Consider the following 19,783-nt stretch of genomic DNA (forward strand, 5'->3'; position numbering starts at 1 on the left):
CTCTGAAACAAGCTACGGAGCACTATTGCCCTAGACATAGATTACGAGAGCACTGAATCTCAAGGATACAAATTAGCACAGATGAGACAGAGAAATGAGTAGACAAATCGCAAGCCCAAGCATCCTGCAATGGCAGATGGAGAGTCTGCGTCATCTTGCAAAAGCTGTTTCGGGGAAGGAACCTAGAAGGCTCTCCTGGAAGCCTTGCTTACTCATCTGAGGAAAAGACGCAACCTGGTCTCACTTCATCCTCTTTGCTGCGTCTGCGTATGCGTGTTCGATCTCCTGGTCAGCTGGACACGTGTTAGTGAACTCGTCCCGGGCATAAGCATTGTTCAAGTATCTCCAAATGCCAGTCATTTCAGAAGGAAACTCAAAATCTCTGTACTTCTTGGCCACAATCTGCAAATCAAGAGGAAATGATGAAAGGAGGCAGACCACTCTTGTGGGTGATCGAGTCAAACAACCCATCTTTGGGAGGCTCATAGCTTAGCTTCTGATGTCATCCTATGGTCATGTGGGCTGCCCATGGTGTCACTTAACTTTGCTAGGGCACCTTGGAAGCGGGGGTAGGGGTGGGGGGTGACAGAGGCACAAGACCCAAATGCAGTGTTTTGTGATAGGATCTCGGATCGTTTGGGAGACAACCCTGTGAGCCTGACAATGAAGAAGCCCCTAGGGTGGGTGCACTGGGGTTGAAAGACTTAAATGTAGAAGGCATGATTTTATGGGCTGGGACCCTGGACTGAACAGGACGGGCACGAGGAGCTGAAACACCAGCACCCAGAGCTCTCTGTGTCCTAGCTGCTGATGCCTTGTGACCAGGTGCCTCACATTCCAGCCTCTGCACCCTCCCAGCCACCATGGGTTTTATCCCATCAAACTGTGAGCCAAAATTAACCTTCCTCTTTTAACTTGCCCTTCAAGTTCCCAGAGGTGATTCTTGATGGGGTGTGTACTTTTGTTAGTGCTGCACACTTGAAGAACTGAAAACAAGATTTTCTGTCATAGTCCCAGAAGTAAAGATGTCAGTGGGGCCCTGCTCCCCCTAAAGTTCCTGGGTTCGAATCTGTAGCCAGCCTTCCTCCTAGCTTCTTAAGCTCTTGACTATCTATGGAAGGACAGCTGAGTCCATGTGTGTCGGCTTGCTGTGTTTGGGTTGTCCTTGTCTTAAATCCTCTTTCAGCAGCAAGCCACATTGGGGTAGGGTCCAACCTTGGGTACGCACAATTCCATCTGCCACAGGGATCCAGGGCCACAAAGGTCACATCTGTTGTGTCCCCTCCCTCTCCACTGATGCTTGGATGTTGGAATGAATGAATTCAGCACAAATCAGATCTCAGTACTCGGTGGTCAGGCTATCACATTGACTGCCACCCATGCAGCGTGGCAGCAAATTAGCACCAAGGGACGTCTAAAGAGCCCGTGACAGGGTCTAGCGTTCTTCATCGGAATGCGGACTAAGGAATGCTCGGGTCAAGAATTCTTATCTCTGGTTGATGCTCACCTGCTTTGCTTTTGATCTTTATAAAACATCTTAACCTGGAGTCCCATGCATGTTAAGCAACTGCTCCTCCATGGAGCACCTCCCCCAACTAAGCCTAGCTCTCTACTTTTTATTTGGGCACGGGCTCTCTCTGAAACCCACGTAGGATTGAGTTTGCTGTCCACCCCCATCAGCCTCATATTACAGGCCGGTGCCATCAGCCCTGGATATTTAGTACTAATGAGGAAATTTGCTAAATGTCTTCTTCCTCTCATACATGGACTCTTGCTTTTATAATTTCTCTGTGTATGTTTCTCCATGTGTATGTGTGCCAACCTACATATGATGGTGTGTGAGTGTGTGAACACCATGTGGGAGTCAGATCGACACTGGGTGACTTTCCCGATTGCTAACTACATTTTAAATTCTATGCTAGATTTACTTTTTAAGGTATGTTGTTTGAAGGGGGAGGTAGTCTGTGCATGTGAGTCTAGGTTGGATCCCTTGGACCTGGACAGCTCTAACTGCCCGGCATGGGTCCTAAATCCAGTCTCTGGAAGAGCAGCCAATTCTCTTAACTATTGTTTAAACAACAATGCCCTACCTTATTGTTTTAAAGACGTATTTCTTATGCGTGTGCACACGTGTGTGCAGAGGTCCCTAGAGGCCAGAAGAGGCATTCCAATCCCTGCTTCAAGAGTTACAAGTTACTCTGCCAAGCACAAATGTCTCAACTGCTGAGCCATCACCCCAATCCCCTTTTCTCTAGCCCATTTTTGAGGCAAGACTTGGGCCTGGAACTTTAAATGGGATTGAACTGTCTGGCCAGCAGCCCGGTGGTTCTCCTGCCTCTACCTTTCTGAGATGGAATGCCTTCCATCTGCTGTGTTTTGCATGTGTTCTGGGGAATCAAACTCAGGTCGTCTCGCTTTTGTGACAAGTTCTTCAGCAGCTGAGCCATCTCCCCACCCTCATCGTAATTTCTGAATGTACAACTTTTTTTCCTACACACACACACACACACACACATACACACACTCACCCCCTTTCAGTAGCCCATAGGCCTATGGTTCAGTTCTTTCTGAGAATTCCCTAATATCATCTATCAAGTTGATTCCTGTTAATGGAAAGTAGGGAAAGTATGTGTCTCCATGTCTTTCTGGCTCTTTTCCTTTACCACGTTCAGACTTTACTCTGTGCCCACCACTGCTGCTTGGTCTCTCTACTAGTGTCAGCATGGGTTTCCCATGGGAAGGGCTGCAACTCCAAGCTAAGAAGCTCATGGAAAGGGCTTGTCCCCTGTCACTGAATTTCCAGCTGCTATCTCTTTTTATAAATTTATTTTACTTTTGTTTAAAATATAATCACATCACTCCCTCTCTCTAAGCCTTGAGACGTGTTCAACAAACACATAAGAACAGAGAAACCAAACAGGTAAATGGCACAGATGTGTGTGTTGGGACTGGAGAGTTGGGTTGCCCCTAAGCCCAAGTCTCTCACTCTTTTGGCAATCTGTAAGCAAGCCAGTGTCCTTTGAAAAATCTGAGCTCTAAGTTAGAGCAAGATAGGTCCCCTGTTTCTTAGCAGCCTTTTTCTAAAGCACATCTTATCTGTCTCAGGCTCCTATTTTCATGATCATTTTAGTATTTCAACATATAGTAATTTTACTACTCGGGAGTGCTTATTTTACCGAGGCTGGGTGTCTGGGGAGATAATAACTGGGAATATAAAACTCTTTCATAATATACCAGACAGCTTTGCTTTTCCTCTCTGCTGATTTTTGATGTCATGAAGGTCCTTGAGGCCACTGTGGATGTCTTCCCCCTGTAGGCAGTTCTGCTGTTTATCTATGTCATTATTGCTGTTGGTGAGTACTGTGGTCTGGCTGTCTGCTGTAGTTTGAGTGTATTCCCTGAAGAGTCACAGGTTTGGGTCTCGGTGGAGGACCATGTGATGGGACCTTCAAGAAGCAGGGCTTGGAGGAAGGCATCACTGGAGCATGCCGTTTGGAGAGACTGAGATAGTTCTCATGAGACTCTGGTTAATTCTGTGGGGAAATCTGACATACAAGAGTACGTCTAACTGCTTCTAGTCTTACCATATGGTCACTTCCTGTCTCACCATATGGTGACTTCCTGTCTCACCATATAGCTACTTCCTGTCTCATCCATGTTCCCTTCCTCTTGACTGTGGTTGAGGGACCCTTAGGGCTTTTACAGTCCCACACCCTCCTTACAGCTTCTCCTCCCACTGAGGGTCTCACAGTTCCCCTCTTCCACTAAGGGCTTTTGCAGTCCTGCATCCTCAAAGAAGGAGTGCTTCAACCCTATCTGGGCAGTCCTTGGAGTATAGGTGGAAAACCTTAATATATGACCCAGGCAGGTGCCAAGCAGTACTTCTTCCAGAAGAGCAGTGCCTTATATGGGCAGCCCTAGAATGCAGGGCATAAGATGTAACCCACATTGGCAGCAGCCAATTGATTTAAAAGTCAACTAAACTCACCAATGCTTGCATGCCTAGTCACCATCACTGCAGTTCAGGGTTACCTCTCCTCTGGATGTAGGCCATCTCAGTGCACTGGACTAATAAACTTCTTGCTTTTGCATAGATCCCCAATCTCTCGTCTCATTCATGGGAGCCTCAAATAGATAAGACTCAATTTGGGACTTACATGGTCACTTCCTGTCTTATCCATGTTCATTTCCTGTCTCACCTATGGTCACTTCCTGTCTTGCCTATGGTTATTTCCTATCTCACCTATAGTAACTTTCTGTTTCAGCTATGGTAACTTCCTGTCTCTCCCATGCTCACTTCTTGTCTCACCTATGATCACTTCCTGTCTTGTCTATGGTCACTTCCTACCTCACCTGTAATAACTTTCTTTCTCACCTGTGGTCACATCCTGCCTCAACTATGGTCACTTCCTGTCTCACCTATAGTTACTTCCTACCTCACCTATAGTGTCTCATCTGCTTTTTCTGAAGAAGTCCATATTATTTTATTATTTTCCATTTTCAAGGTTGTAGAAGGATCTAGAATGTTCTTTGACTTCCTGGGACAAGTTTTTGCCACATATGCGTTTCCTGTTCCCTTTTCCCCCCTTCTTTAGTTTTGGATTCTCCACCATTTTCTTCCATCCTTATTGTCTATAGCTATACAGTGGCCCTTCGTGGATTCCTTCCTGTGGCCAGTCATGATTTAGTGAGGCAGACATACTGGAGCCACCACTTGCTTAGAAATCACGTAGAGCAGTAGGAGAGTGAGGACAGGTCAGTTGGTAGCGCAGACTCAGTATTCATGGCATTCATTCAGGAAACACTGGCATCTACTCTGCCTCAGGGAAACGCTGGAGCTTGAGTTAGGGTTAGAGATAGGGTATTCGAGTTAGAGTCAGGGAACCCTTGCTTCCTCCCCACTTCTTTTCTTTCCTTTCTTTTTTATTTTGCTTTTTACTCTGTTCAGCAGCCATAAAACATAGTACCAGATTGGTCCTCTTCTCCTATCCCATCTCCCTCTGGGACACAGCAGAGGAAGAGGGGATGGGCACAGGCTGTATACACATCATCTCTGTCTCTTTAGAGATCTCGACCCACAAGCATGCTCTGTAATCTTTGCCTCATTGCCTGCTGGTGGCCCACCCTCAGTGCACAGACCTCAGGCTTTTCAGGACTGTATTGTTTACTTCTTTAAAACTCTGAACGTTTTCTCACCATGAAGAGAGCCATGTGCAGTCAACCCTGTCTCTTGGATTTCTTTGCATTTGTGGGTGATTTGTCTTTTTTTTTTATAGACTCATGAAAGATGAAGCCAATACTCTATTTTTAATGTCATTTTCAGTGAGTTTCAGGAAAGGAAATAAATTATAAATCTCCTCACTCTCATCTTTTACCATAATTCCCTCGAACTAATTCTCATTTCCTTCAGAAGTACTCTGTGCTGGAAGATCATTAAACAGTTTAGTATCTTAAGTGCTAAATGGATTTGAAGAGTCTGTTTCTAGGTCTTATAGTCTCACCATGGACTACTTTAGACCTACCCCCACCCCCAAAGCTTACCCTTTCCATCGTTTACCTGTATATGTATGTCTGCATGTTTACATGTATGTGTGTGCCTGCATGTTTACATGTATGTGTATGCCTGTGTGTTTACATGTATGTGTATGTCAGTGTGTTTTATGTATGTGTGTGCCTGTGTGTTTACATTATGTGTGTTTGTGTGTTTACATGTATGTGTATGTCTGCATGTTTACATGTATGTGTATAGCTGCATATTAGTGTAACTGCAAGTACTCATAGAGACCAGGTAAGGTGTTGGATCCCCTGGAGCTGGTCATACATGTGGTTGTGGGTTATCTAACATGGGCACTGAGAACCAAACTCTGGTCCTTTGCAAAAACAGCAAGTGCTCTTAACCACTGAGCCATCTCTCCAGCCCCCTTATTTATCTTATGAATAAAGCACATTGTGACAGGTGTTGTGTGGTTGTGATATTTCTCATGTTCTCCAACGTGCTTTGGATATTAAACATGTCTGTAAAATGAAGGTTTGGCCCACAACTGGTGGTTATTGGACCATGAGGGAGCTAGCCTTATCAAGTGGTTAACCACAGTGAATTAAGCAATAGGAAGGGGACCTAGGCTACTGGAGGCCTTTGAAGGGTACATCTTGTCTCCTGACACTCTGTTTTGCTCTCTCCACCTTCTGGCTTCCACAGATTGCTTTCTGTGCCACAGTGTTTGCCATGAGTCTAACATCAGTAGAGCCAGCTCATCATGGACTAATAGCTCTGAAACCATGGGTCCAAGTAAATCTTTCTGCTCTTATAGACTTCCTCAAGCATTTTATCATAGTAGCCACTGTCTCTTCTTCAGCCTGCACATACCCATCTGGAGCTATAGCATTCACAGCAAAGACTGAAAATCCATCCCTGCAGGAGACTAAACAACAACTCATGGCATAAATATCACTGGAAAGCAACTTCTAAGTCAGGGGATTGTCAGGAATTGAGAAGCTTTCGTTAGTGTGGATGCCGGAACCTTCATGAAGCTACTGAAAAGACATTCACTCAAAGCACTGGCAATGTGCATTGTGAGCAGGTCTTCTACACAGGCAAGAGAGAAGGGATGAGTTAGAGATTGAAGGGAAGGCAAGAGGAGGCATTCAGGAAGAGAAAGACAAGCTACTCACACGGAGTCCTCGAGAATGACAGGCAGCCCACCATAGCCAGTTGAAACCAGATGAACTACTACACTAGCTCTAGGCCTAGCAAGGATTTAATGGCAATGAAGATGCCCAGTGCCCTCCCTGGCTTCTTTCTTAGACATCTGCAGGTCACATACATACCAGTGATGCCTGTCAGTCCCCATAACAACTGACAGCCATAAGTCACAGAGAGGTGGAGAGAGAGAAGCAACTCAGCATCCGACTGTGGGGCCAGCTGCCTGGGAACCCTCAGGGATGTCACAAGTTCTGATTGACTAGATCGGGTGACCAATCAGAGAACTGAAATTAAAATAAATGAATGTTTTAAATTTTTAAAAAATATTCTCTCAAACAACTCCAGCTGTATGTGGCCATTGACTCTTCTTTATTCAACTACCTAGGAAGTACCAGCTACAGAAGAGGCCCAGCCAAGGAGATATATCAGCTGCTCTTAGCTGGGGGTAAGGGGCTGATATTAAGAGTTTATAGGCCAGCTCCTAGTATCCCTGCAACATCCTTGCTTATCCCTAGAAATGTCAACAATGCATCATCTTCAAGGTTCATGTGGTAAATGTCCAGAGACCCTGAGGACAAGTGAGCCTCTTTCTCTTCAGGATGAGGACATCGGTGAGGACCTGAGGCAGGGAGCAATTCACAGGTATTTCCTGAGAACATCTGGAGTTCTTGGAGCCATGTGTGCAGCGTGGCTGCCTTGACTATAAACTGCTAGTTTTCCGTTCAAATCTGTGTTCCAGGCCCGGTTTGGTGTCTGGCCTCAGCATAAGTCAGAACAACAACAAAACGAAACAAAAACCAAAACAAAACCAACAATGAGGCCTTGTCAGGCGTCCAGCCCAGCTGCCAAGGGCAAGAACAAACCTTGATGATGTGGAGCTTGGGTAAGAGGTTACAGTCAGCCAGTGTGAGCTCATCCCCATCCAGAAACCTCCTTTGGGAAATAGCGACATCCTCTGTACTGTAGGCATCTATTTCTTCCGGCAGCGGGCTGTTTAAGTAACTGTCTAGCTTCTTCAGGGCCCGCAACAGGTTCTTTTCATAAACTAAAACACAAAGGCAAGAGATGTTGGAAATGGGCCGTGCAAGTGTCTGCCTTTTTTTTTCTGCCTTGGAAGGAGAGGGTGAGTGTGCTTCCTTTCTGAGACATAGCCAGCCAGCCGCAAGAAGACCAGAAGGGCACAGAGGCAGACAAGACTTGGTCTCTGTGCCATCTGCATGGCTACTTCTGGGGCCCATCGGTTTTGAAGGCATTTTTTAATTGTATTTCCATTCGTGTCTGTGTGCATGCATACCACACGTGTACAGGTGCCCTCTGAGGCTGGAAGAAAGCCTCAAGTGCCTTAGATCTCGAGTGACGGAGGTTATGAGCCGCCTGGTATAGGGGCTGGGAACCAAACTTCAGTCCTCCACAAGAGCAGCGTGTGCTCTTAACTGCCGGACCATCTATCCAGCCCAAATGCATCTACTCTTACAAACACCCATGAGAAGCCTATGATGAGCCAGAGACTGGCAGATAAACAACCGCCACACTGCAGGTGGAAACAGCTGACTGTCGAAATGTCTCCCCTTAAGAGTGCTGTACTTTGGATTCCCAAACTCTAGAAACAGTCTCACCAAAGTCACATGCAGAGTCAAAGATGGGGATATAGTTCCTTATTCCCAGACTCCCGTCTGTACCCACCCTGTGAAATGAGCCCAGATACCCAGTATCTCCCCAGCAGCGATGTGGACGACCCTGTGGGAACAGAACTCAGAACAGGAGGACTTACTCTCATTTGCATCCTTCTTGGTGTTCTTAATAAATGCTGAGAATTTGGCGAAAACATCATTTCCTGCTGAGTTGGATTCGGGGTGTTGGGTCCCCAGCTTAGGGTACCTTGAAGAGTTCAAAATTGAGGGTCACAAATGAAATGGAGGGAAAGGCCTGTCTCTGAGCAGATATTAAAATGACAAACTCCTGCAGACTGTCTTAGCGATCAGTGCATTTCAAGCTGAGTAAAAACATGATTTGGGAGAACTGTGTTGGATCCGGTCCTGGTGAGACCCATCCTAGAACACAGGGTCCAACCAGATGTTCCTGACCTAATTTTCTCCCCAGTCTAATGAAGGTCATTGACTAGAAGTTTCTTCCACTAGCAAACATGAGAGACAGTTATTCCCACACAGCAATAATGCTTCCTCCATCCCTTCTGCCACACCATCCTAACTGCCCAGCTATGGATACAAAGAAGGGAAGCTGTTATGGTTGGTTTTGAGTGCCAACTTGCCACAACCTAGAATCACCTGAGAGAAGAGCCTCAACTGAGGAGTTGTCTCTATCAGATTGGCCTGTGGGAATAGCTTGATTATTAATTGACACAGGAAGATCCAGTCCACCATGGATGGTACCATTCCCTAGGAAGAGGGTCCTGAACTACACAAGACAGAGATAATAGGTGATCCAGTCCACTTTGGGTGGTATCATTCCCTAGGAAAGGGGTCCTAAACTACTCAGGACAGGGGTAATAGCAAATATCAGTTTGCATTTCTCTCTGCTCTTAGTTGTGAATGTGATGTGGCTGGTTGGCTTACATTCCCACCCCCACTGACTTCCCTGCACTCATGAACTACAATTTGGAATTGTGAGACAAACAGACCTTCCCTCCCATAAGTTGCTATTTTCTCAGGATTTTTTTTTTTTTTTTTTTTTTTGGTCACAGCAACAGAAAAGAAACCAAAGCAAGAGCTGAGTCCATCTTAACTCATGGTATCTGGCTGTTCATGTGGCATTGTGCGCATGCCACAAGAGGACAGCAGCAATGGCCTTGTGAGCATCAGTTCTAGGAGGCTTACCTCGGGGGAACCAACTTCTCCTCTAAGAACTCCTCAATCTTATTCACATCTGTCTTGACTTCACCATCAAAGGTCATGAAAGGAGGGTTCGTCCCGGGAGCCAGGTTCTGCAGGTCTGCAGGCTTCCTAGATAGGAAGGAAGAGCAGTCTGCATGGACGTCCTCCAGCATTTGGAGTCACAGACAAGGTTTGGTTGTGACCTTGTCATGTAAGAGATACAGCCCTTGAAAATGTTGAGGTGGTTTGTGAATTAATAAGGTAGCTTGCTGGAGAATTAAAGCCAAGGAATTCACTAACAATTAATGGGTGGCTGGCTACAGCAATGAGAAACTTAACTCTCCAGGGTTATTAGCCCAGACCAGTGCTCAGGAAGTGACAGCAGGCTCTCCCTGGTCCCCAACCCCTACTTCTTCCAGCCCCTGAGTTCTCTATGGACCATACTGCTTGGCTAGCCCTCGGGCTTCATTCCAGGCTCCTGACTATGGACATATCATTATATGCCCAAGATCCCTAGCATTGTATGTGAGCATGTTTTGTGTGTACACGCACATTCATATATGTGAAAAGGTGTGTTGCCGCAGACAGGGAATTAGGCCCAATTTTAGCAATGACCAAGAAAGCATCTCACCTTTTCAAGTCCACCGTTGTCACATTGAATATAACACCCTTCAGCCAGAGGATCATAAAGAGACGCTGTGAAAATGGGCAGTTTCCAATGCTCTCACCGTCATAACCAGCCTGAGAGTAGAAAAAAAAAGAGAGAGAGGTTTATCTGACCTGGTCTCACAATGCTATATGTCAGCAATCACAATACACACACACACACACACACACACACACACACACACAATCATTATGAACTTTTATGAATGGTTATGTCACTGTTTATGACAGGTTAGGGATGGGTGTGATACGGGGTGATGCACACACACACACACACACACAATCATTATGAACTTTTATGAATGGTTATGTCACTGTTTATGACAGGTTAGGGATGGGTGTGATACGGGGTGATGCATACACACACACACACACACACACACCTTAAATGAAAAATAGGAATTAGGGAGACAGCTCAGTGGTTAGGAACACTGGCCACTCTTGCAGAGGACCTGGGCTCAGTTCTCAGCACACACATGGAGACTCATGACCAGCTGTTAACACAAGTTCCAGGTGATCAGACTTCTCTCTTCTGACCCTCGTGGGTGTGCATACATGCAGAATAACACTCACACACATAAAAACATAAATCTCCCCTCAAGTGTGCACAGAAAATCTGGGACACGGTAGATGGTCACAAAGCCATCCAGGACTTTGCTCTGTGGATGCATTCAGGACTGTCTCTGAGAATGGTTCTCGTGAAAGTATGGTGTTATTTTAAAAAGAATAATGTCAGCAATGTCAGGCCCTGCCAGCTGCTTTTTTCTCCTTGGTTTTTATTTGGTTGTTTTGAGACAGAACCCTGTGGAGCTCAGGATGGGAGCTCAGGATGGTCGAAACCTCATCCGTAGCTGAAGATGACCTTGAACTCTTGATGCTGCCCCTTTCATCTCCCCAGGGCTGGCAATACAGGTGTTTGCCATTACACCCAAGCCCCTGCCCTGTGATGCTGCCCACTCAAACCTGAGCGTCAGTCAATGCCATGCATGTAAGCTCTGACACTGTGAGTTAAACCAAACCCTTTTCCTCAGACTCTCTCCAGGCTCTGGTATTTTGTTATAGCGACAGAAAACAGCCCAAGGCACAACCCCAGCACTCATGACCATACGGTAATTCTTTAATAGCCCAAATATGATCACATCCCATCCATGATGTCTATTCCTAACAACTATAGTCATAAGAAATTTGAGAAGGAAGCACTGCCATGTGGCTTGCTTGTATGGTGAACATCAAAAGACAGTGCAAAACATCTGAAGTAAAGACTCATCTGGAGGCGAGTCACCTGTGGAAAATAACTGAGCAGAACGTCGAGAATGGGTATTCCTACAAGTTAAGAGGAGGAACAATAGTTCAGCTTCTAGAAGGGCTAAGAGTCTGGATTCCACCTCCCGCCCATGCCCAAGCCTCCCTTCCTGCAGTTCACATTTATTCTGCTCTGCCTGTTAGAAGGCAAGGATCTGAAACCTCCCCCAGGTCCAGTCTGTGACATTTTGCGATGGCCCAGTGGCTGACAGGGAACAGTTGTGACACATTATACTTTGCAGTTCCACGGCATGTGGGCCCTGAAACACTGCCCTGCCTCACCCACTGAGGACACACCAACAGGACCTGCACCCCACGCTGCCCTGGACTCCTGCTCCCTGTTCCATAGCACAGAGATGAGCTGTGTAGAATGCCCAGCCCCTGCTGCTTGCCTGGGAAGCCCGTCCTACACTCTCTTACCTGGTACAGGTTTGGGCATAATCCGACCCAGCAAAGGATGAAGGAAGAAGACAGGGATGTGCCGACTGGCCAGCCCCGACTTGCTCGCTTGCTTTTAAGCCTCTTATTTTTATAATAGCTCCATAAGCACAATAAAGTCTAGAAGTCCCATGGAGTGGGGAGATGATTCTCTCCTCTCCTTGCTTCTCGGATCTTTGGGGTCCGATCGCAGCTCACCATGAATGGGGCAAAGGCCTGCTGAGTCCTGGGCCTCCCGTTCTCAGCTGCCTGTCTGGTGACAGAGCTTACCACAGCAATGCACTCTGTTGGTAAAGCCTCTCTGGCCCTCCCGCCTCCCACCATAGCATCTGGAGAGGAACTGGAGTACACAGTCAGATCTGCCCTGCTGTTTCTCCGATGCTCCCAAACTCATGTCCACATTTTCCTCAAAACCTCCTCACCAGCTCCTCAACTCTGGTGGCAGCTGCTTCCTTTGGTGAAAACAAGGGTCTGGGAGCCGTGTGTGCGAGAATTCTTGCCCTTCTCAAAGTATAAGACCTGCCTTTGTCATTCACCTCAATAAAAAACTTGGGTTGAACTATCATAGACGTTGGTAAAACATGAGGACCCGAGCTTGGTCCCCAGAAATCGTGTAAAAGCAAACCAGGGCACAGTGATCCAGGCTTCTAATTCCACTCTGAGGAGACGAAGGCAGACAAAGGTCCCCAGGGCTTATGGCAAGCTCCAGGTTCAGGGACAACAGGAGACCCTACTTAGGAGGATAAGGTGACAGTAACTGAGGACACCAATATCAACCTTTGGCTTCCATGGGTACTTATGCATGTGCATATATGTGCATGCACGTGTGCGCGCACACACACACACACACACACACACCACATGCAGGCACGCACACAAGCAGGTATCAAACCCTTTTGAAAACCTGTCAAGGCTCCCTAGCATCTGCAGGGGATCTAACACCCACCCTGAATGTGAGAGAATTGTCCGCATGGCCACAGAGCTCATGTCGTAAAGACAGTGAAGAGATACTTAACTTCCACGTTCCCCCATGTGGCCTTGACACTGAATTATTCCAAACCAGTGGAGCCCATAAACTGTAGGCTGCTGGGTATCTTAGCTGGCTGCCCCAACTGCCAATAAAACAGGATTTACATATCCAGTGTTGCCTCATCCTAAATTGCTCTAAAACTTTCTTTCTATCTCAGTCTGCTGTAAATAAGGGGGTTACGGGAACATGGTGGGAGGGACAGGGACGCCTTGCTTAATTTTATTACTTTAATGCACTTCAGCGCTGGGATGTGCCAGCAAAAATAAAGGCGAAGATACGCCATCTCCACGGTCCATTATTGAGCAATAATGGGAGGGGCCGCCTTGCTTGTATCATTAACCCGACAAGATGAGAAGATAAATACATATAGACTTGCAGTGAATATAACTGACACTGTCCCTATAATTGGGAGGCTCTACCGTACGGACTCCTATTGCCCAATGTTGGTAATTCTCTCTGGCTAATTGCTCTCTGGGCTGAAATGTTTCAGCAGAGCGCTCGGCCTTCGGGAGAACTTTCTGTAGGTCCACATTTCTGATTAAATCAAATCGAGTAGCTCGAGGAATCGAAGTGGGTCTTTTTGTTTGTTTATTATTGTTTTTCTTCTTGTTCTTTTCACTTTCAGTAGAGACCCGGACACTGAAAAGGCCAGAGCAGCCTCCTGTCTCTTTAGGCATCCACACGGCACATCTCAGGAACGAAGCAGACACACCTCTGACCTGTTCTCACCGCTCCCTTTGCAAGCGGCATCTGTCTCGGCCTTGAGGAAATAGCACTGATAACCCCTTGCCTGCACCTTCTGAGGGGACCCCAAAGTGTGATAGGAAAGGGCCCCTCTGTGCTCGAGGACCCCCAAAATCCAGTGTTTCCCCGATAACCTATGACAAATGGATTACTGAAAATTCATAGAATTGTTTTCTAGCTGTAAGCTTTCTTCTTTTAGTCAAATGACCTGTCTGAGGCCACAGGTGACAGCCACACTGCCACTCCCTACTACGGTGACCGCAGCCACTGCCTTCTGAAGCCTGGTGGACATTTCAATGCAGGTCTCACAGCCTTCCTGGTGGCTCCTCAGCATCCCATCCCCTCACCCTCTCACATAAAAGGCCATACACCTGCCAGCTTACTGCCTCGGCTTCTTGGTTCTACCTTCTTTCTAGAAATTTCTGTGTGAGTCTAAAAGAGCAAGCATATTCTATAACATAAGCACATATTTCTGTTCTTACCAAATACAGTGAGAAACAATTTGGATTGCTGGGTAGAGCTGAGAAAGCTGTGAGTTGATGTCCCCATTGTTCTTTTCCTGATACCCAGATGCCAATCAAGGGGAGAAGGAGGCATGTGCATCATGGGTGTAGAGAGGTCTTTAGGGCTTAGTTCTGGTCCATACAGGGATTAATAAAAGGGCTTTGGGTGAGGTGGGGGTGGATCAGAGAGTAAATGTACCTCCATTGCAGGGCTGTGGAGAGAGATAGTAAGGAAAGATGGGCCACTGTTCCCAAAGTGCAAGGCATATTTTGGGCTAAATAGAGACAGAGTGCTCTGAAGAGATGCAGGTCAGAAGGAAGATTGATAGAGTCATCTCAGAGGAGAATGAGGTAGAGAAGAAAAAAAAAACAGCTGGAACCAGCTGTCCTGTTGGTTTTCTGATGCTGTCATGGAATCCCAGAGGCTAGGTGATGAATAACGTAGACATTAATTTCTCGCAGCCTCAGCGGCTGAGAAGTCCAGCGCTCCACACCAGCCTCCGGTGAGGCCTTCTGCTACATCAGAATGTGGCGGACCACATCACTCACGAGGTCAGAGAGGCAGAACGCGTGGGCAAGAATCCATCCTGAGCCCCACTGTGTGTCTGCTCCGTAGCACAGTAGGAACAAGCAGGTGGTCCCACTGCTGGGTGGGGGCTTTCGGGATGGATGAGGGACTGTCCTGCTGGGTCTTTACAGAAGGGCAGAGATCTCTCTGAGCCTGGCTTCAGTGAGTACCTGGAACCAGGGGACACATCCACCCCTTGTTCGGGTCATTCTCAGAGACGCTAGCAGTTGCAGCAGAGAGGAATCCCCAGACAGAGGCTGGGGGACAACCTCCAGTGACTCTAGTGAGCCTGGAGAAGTGCTCCCTGAGAGCACCATGGGCCTCCCTGCTCCTTCTGCTGTGTCAATACTAGCTGTAAGCTTCTGGGCCCGTGTAAGACCCACACGTATTCATTGCAGAGCAATGTGACGTGCCGAGTCCCATCTACCACAGAAAAGAGACCGAGAGGTGGAAGAGGGAGACAAAGGCTCGGGTGACGGCCACAAGCATCACCGCCAGCCCCGCTGCCTCAGCCTCCTAGTGTAAGGAGATGCCAGTGCTGCAGCGCTGTGACTGAGACACCGTGATTGTCAGTGATTCTGGAAGAGAAGCACAATACTTGTCATGTGAGCCTTTACTTCTGTGTGTGTGTGTGTGTGTGTTAGAGTGTGTGAGTGTGAGTGTGTGTGTTAGAGTGTGTAAGTATATGTGTGTGAGTATGTGTGAGAGAGAGTATATGTGTGTGAGTGTGTGTGTGTGATAGCATATATGTGTGAGTGTGAGTGTATGTGAGAGTATATGTGTGTTTGTGAGAGCATATATGTGTGTGTGAGTGTATGTGAGAGTATATGTGTGTGTGAGAGAATATGTGTGTGAGTCTGTGTGTGTGTGAGTGTGTGAGGGTGTGTGAGTATATGTGTGTGAGTGTGTGTGTGTGAGTGTGTGAGAGTATGTGAGTATATGTGTGTGAGTGTGAGTGTGTGTGTTAGAGTGTGTAAGTATATGTGTGTGAGTATGTGTGAGAAAGAGTATATGTGTGTGAGTGTTGTGTGTGATAGCATATATGTGTGAGTGTGAGTGTATGTGAGAGTATATGTGTGTGTGAGAGAATATGTGTGTGAGTCTGTGTGTGTGTGAGTGTGTGAGGGTGTGTGAGTATATGTGTGTGAGTGTGTGTGTGTGAGTGTGTGAGAGTGTGTGAGTATATGTGTGTGAGTCTGTGTGTGTGAGTGTGAGTGTGTTAGAGTGTGTACGTATATGTGTATGAGTGTGTGTGTGAGAGAAAGTATATATGTGTGAGTGTGATTGTATGTGAGAGTATATGTATGTGAGTATGTGAGGGTGAGTGAGTATATGTGTGTGTGAGTGTGTGAGGGTGTGTGACTATATGTGTGTGAGTGTGTGTGTGTGAGTGTGTGAGGGTGTGTGAGTATATGTGTTTGTGTGAACATGTGTGTGAATCTCTGTGTGTGTGTGTACGTACACACACACACACACACACACACACACACTCACACGCATGCTTGCCCATGCAGTTATAAGCATGTGTGGTAGTCAGAAGTTGTTATTCCATGTCTTCCTCAATGGCTTTCTCACCTTAGTTTCCTGAGACAGGGTCTCCCGGGGACTGAGCCCCTGAGATCTGCCTGTCTCCATCCCACTGTGCTGACTTCCCAGATGTGCGCTCACCTAGCTCTTCACACGGGTGCTGGGGATCCGAACTCAGGCCCCCGTGGTTGCATAGCAGGCACCTTACCCACTGAGCCATCTTTCTCCATAGCCTGACATCCCCATTTCTAAGCAACACCAAGTGTCTCTTAGAAAATAAAGGAAGCAGGGGGTGGGGAGGAAGGGAAAGACTGCAGCTCTGCTGTTGAATAATCCTGTAGTCAGTCTGGGTCTGGGCACCATTTTTAAACGGTGCTTTTTAAAGACTTTCTAAAGACACAGATCTGGTCCGAGCTCATGAGTCACTGTACAAAGTGCTTGCTTTGAGAATGCGGGAGCCATAGTTTGATCCTCTGTAATCCACCAATCTTAAAAGCCAGGCACGGTGACAATGCTTGTAACCATAGTGCTGAGGAGTGGGGACAAGGAGGGCTCTGGGACTCCCTGGCAGGCCAGACAGCCTAGCTGGAAAGTTCCAGACAGTGACAAATCCTGTCTGGAAAAAAACGTGGGCAGCACCTGAAATACAACAGCTATGTACACGTGCTCACCTACATACGCTCACCTGCAGACACAAGCACACGCTCTCACACGCGTGTGCACATACACACACGGACATGCACACGCACACGTATAAACACGGGGGCTGGTAGAGAAAGGGTTAAATACTGATATACTTAAACACCCTGGGCACCCAATAAAGGGAGCAATTGTCATTATCAGCAGCAACATCGTTTACTCACCCAAGCTGAGCCCATCGGAGCAGACAATTATAGAATTTAGGGTACTTTTTAACAAGCCTCAATTAGTGTGATTTTCATGCCAGCCCACGTCCTCCTCAGAGAAACGGATTTTTCTCTCTCTCAACAAATCATCTGCCGTATACCTACTCTCAGGGAAAATTCAAACTTTCTTAATAACAGAACAAACAGACCTCCAAGCCAGTTAGCAGAGAGGTGGAACTCTGTGCTGGCACCAAGTCAGAGAGCCACCTAAGCTGACCTAGCACTGGATAAAGGGTCCCGTAAGGACACCTTAACCACAGCAGGTTATGAGCCCAAGGAAGACATGAGACCATGCTCTTAAAAGACTTGTAGCACCAAACAGGAGTCAGCTCCTCTGGTTTGCCCAGGACCAACTCTGAGATTATAGCTAGTCTCAAACCCTCTATGTCGCAGACAAGCTGGGACGGCTGCTGACCCTACCACCTTGGGCAGATTCCCAGTGGAGGAAAAAATGTTACCAATGTCCTGCTAGGTCACCCAGAAACAGGCCTCCACACTCCCCACTCCCTGACAGAACCTCTACATGGGAGACACATCAGGTTTCACGGCTGACAATGAATGTCAGAAGGTAGCCCCAGACCCATGACAAGGACCCATCAGCTCCCAGGGAGGGTGAGCAGACAGGTTCCTGAGACCTATACAGGACGCAGAAAGAAGGCAGGATGTATCCTGGAATACACCCCCAAGTCTGCACAGAAGCTAACAGCTCTCTATGTGTCCCCGCTCAGCTCTGGGCCAGTCTTCTGCTGATCTGGACCAATGAAGCAAGGTATCAGGTGGCCAACAGTCCAGCGCATTCCATCTCAGAACACAAGAGATACACCCAATCAAAAGACACGGCACAAGTGGGCTGCGAACAAGCCCCTCCCCCTCTCAAAGCCCAGAGTCTCTCTCAACAAGGAGACTCTGTCCCTCTTTGGTCCTCTACAGGGTTCCCTGAATTAAAACCAGAAATGAATCTGTCTAGATTGAGTAGCAAAAACATTCAGAAGCTGTTAGCAGTAGATGAAAAACAGGTGGCCCTGGAGGGTGTCAGTCTGAGGAAGTTGGGGCTCAAAAGGTTCTGTACCAACCACATGGGTTTCCTTGGGCCGCAGCCTCCACCTCTCAGAAAATACACAGCCAGATGTATCTTTTCACAACAATAGACCTGAGGCTCTAAGAAGCCCACACACCACCCCTGCCATCTGAATCTTTTACAGGTCAGATTATGAACCAAATACAGTCACACTGTGAAGATGGCTTGTGAAGGTGGTGACAGTGACCAGGACCATAAGCATAACTCAGACACACACGACATGTATTCTGACCCGTCCACTGTTTGAAACGTGCTACTTAAATCACTGTCATTGACCCTAACAAGGACCTTGACAGACAGACGTACTTTTATTATCTCCATTTCCCAGTAAGAACGTTAAGACACAGATAGGTGGAGGAACGTGCCCAGGGCCACACAGCAGGATTTGAACCGAAGGACTCAGCTAGTGTATCCAGTTGACATCGTGCTAGACAGATGGGAAAGCCCCCACGCTATTTGCTCCTCTTTTGCAGAGCCCTTCTAGAGGAGAGCGGAAACTTTCCAGATCCTTTTCCTCATCCCTGTCGTGGAAGGGGTTGAGGTGATTTGCAAGAACCACAGCGACAATACCAGCATAGATATGAGAAGCCGGTAAGAAGCACAAAGGACACTGTGGTTGGGAAGGAAGATGGAGCTCCGCTGAGGATCTCAGCTGAAGCAGTGAGAGGGAGACGCCCACAGTCGTGTCCCCCCCCCCCCCCCCCCCCCCCCGTGGCTGACTCTGCAAACCCACCCCACACCTGGAGTGCCAGGATTCCTGCTGATAAACACAGCCCCACATTCTCAGGAGGGCACCCCCCGGGGGGGACTGGAAGGGAGACTTGCAAAGCTGTGTGTGCTGTGACCTTTGTCCCCTCTCTGTTCCCAGCTGGGCAGGCAGGGACAAAGTCTCCTAAGGAGATTCTTGTGGTCTCTGCTCTCATTCCAAGCCAACACAACCCCATATGTCCAGCCAAGGAGTTTGGGTCTGTTTTTTTTTTTTTTTTTACAACAGGCAAAGCAAGGGCTCCCTTCAGCCATGACAAGTTTTCAGTAGAGGCATGAGGAGCCCTGGATACTAAACCAAGTCATTTCTTAACAGAGGTCTTTCAGACAGTCCTTTCTATTTTATATCTGAGAAAGCTTCGGTTGGCATCCTCAATTCCGAGAGAAGCTCAGGAAAACTCCCAACTGGCTTTCCAAACAGGTGGGAAAAGAAGCTCAAAGACCACTTACTAATACAATAGACGGTGGGGGAAAACCCTTTAAAGATGCCAACATCCTAATGCACACATCACCTTGTGAGGGAGAGAGGGCGGTGTGAGTGATACTCACTGGAGGCGCTATCCCACAAAATTCAGATGGTTCCCCAGGGAGACCTCTCCCTAGCTGCTGTCTGCAACATTTTGACCAGGACAGGATAGTCAGAGATGAAATCAGTTCTAACGTTGAAGGAGGGTGTCATGAATCCAGGAGAAGGGATGACTTCAACCCACTGGAGAAGGAAGG

The 19,783-nt window shown here is 47.4% G+C and overlaps 1 protein-coding gene across 1 annotated transcript in view; it reads right to left on the minus strand.

The window, feature by feature from the left end:
* Positions 1-240: 240 nt before the first annotated feature.
* The window catches only part of CLIC6 (chloride intracellular channel 6), a gene marked incomplete at both ends in the record, with an annotated part of 37,072 nt that continues 17,529 nt past the window's right edge, over positions 241-19,783 (minus strand). Inside the window, 5 exons of the mRNA XM_080918778.1 lie at positions 241-402; positions 7,567-7,748; positions 8,475-8,581; positions 9,538-9,663; positions 10,166-10,275. Of these exons, the coding sequence (XP_080774904.1) occupies positions 241-402; positions 7,567-7,748; positions 8,475-8,581; positions 9,538-9,663; positions 10,166-10,275 (687 nt within the window). The remainder of the gene's footprint in view (positions 403-7,566; positions 7,749-8,474; positions 8,582-9,537; positions 9,664-10,165; positions 10,276-19,783) is intronic.

Source organism: Micromys minutus, assembly GCF_963924665.1.
Source record: "Micromys minutus genome assembly, chromosome: 7".
NCBI classification, from domain to species: domain Eukaryota; kingdom Metazoa; phylum Chordata; class Mammalia; order Rodentia; family Muridae; genus Micromys; species Micromys minutus.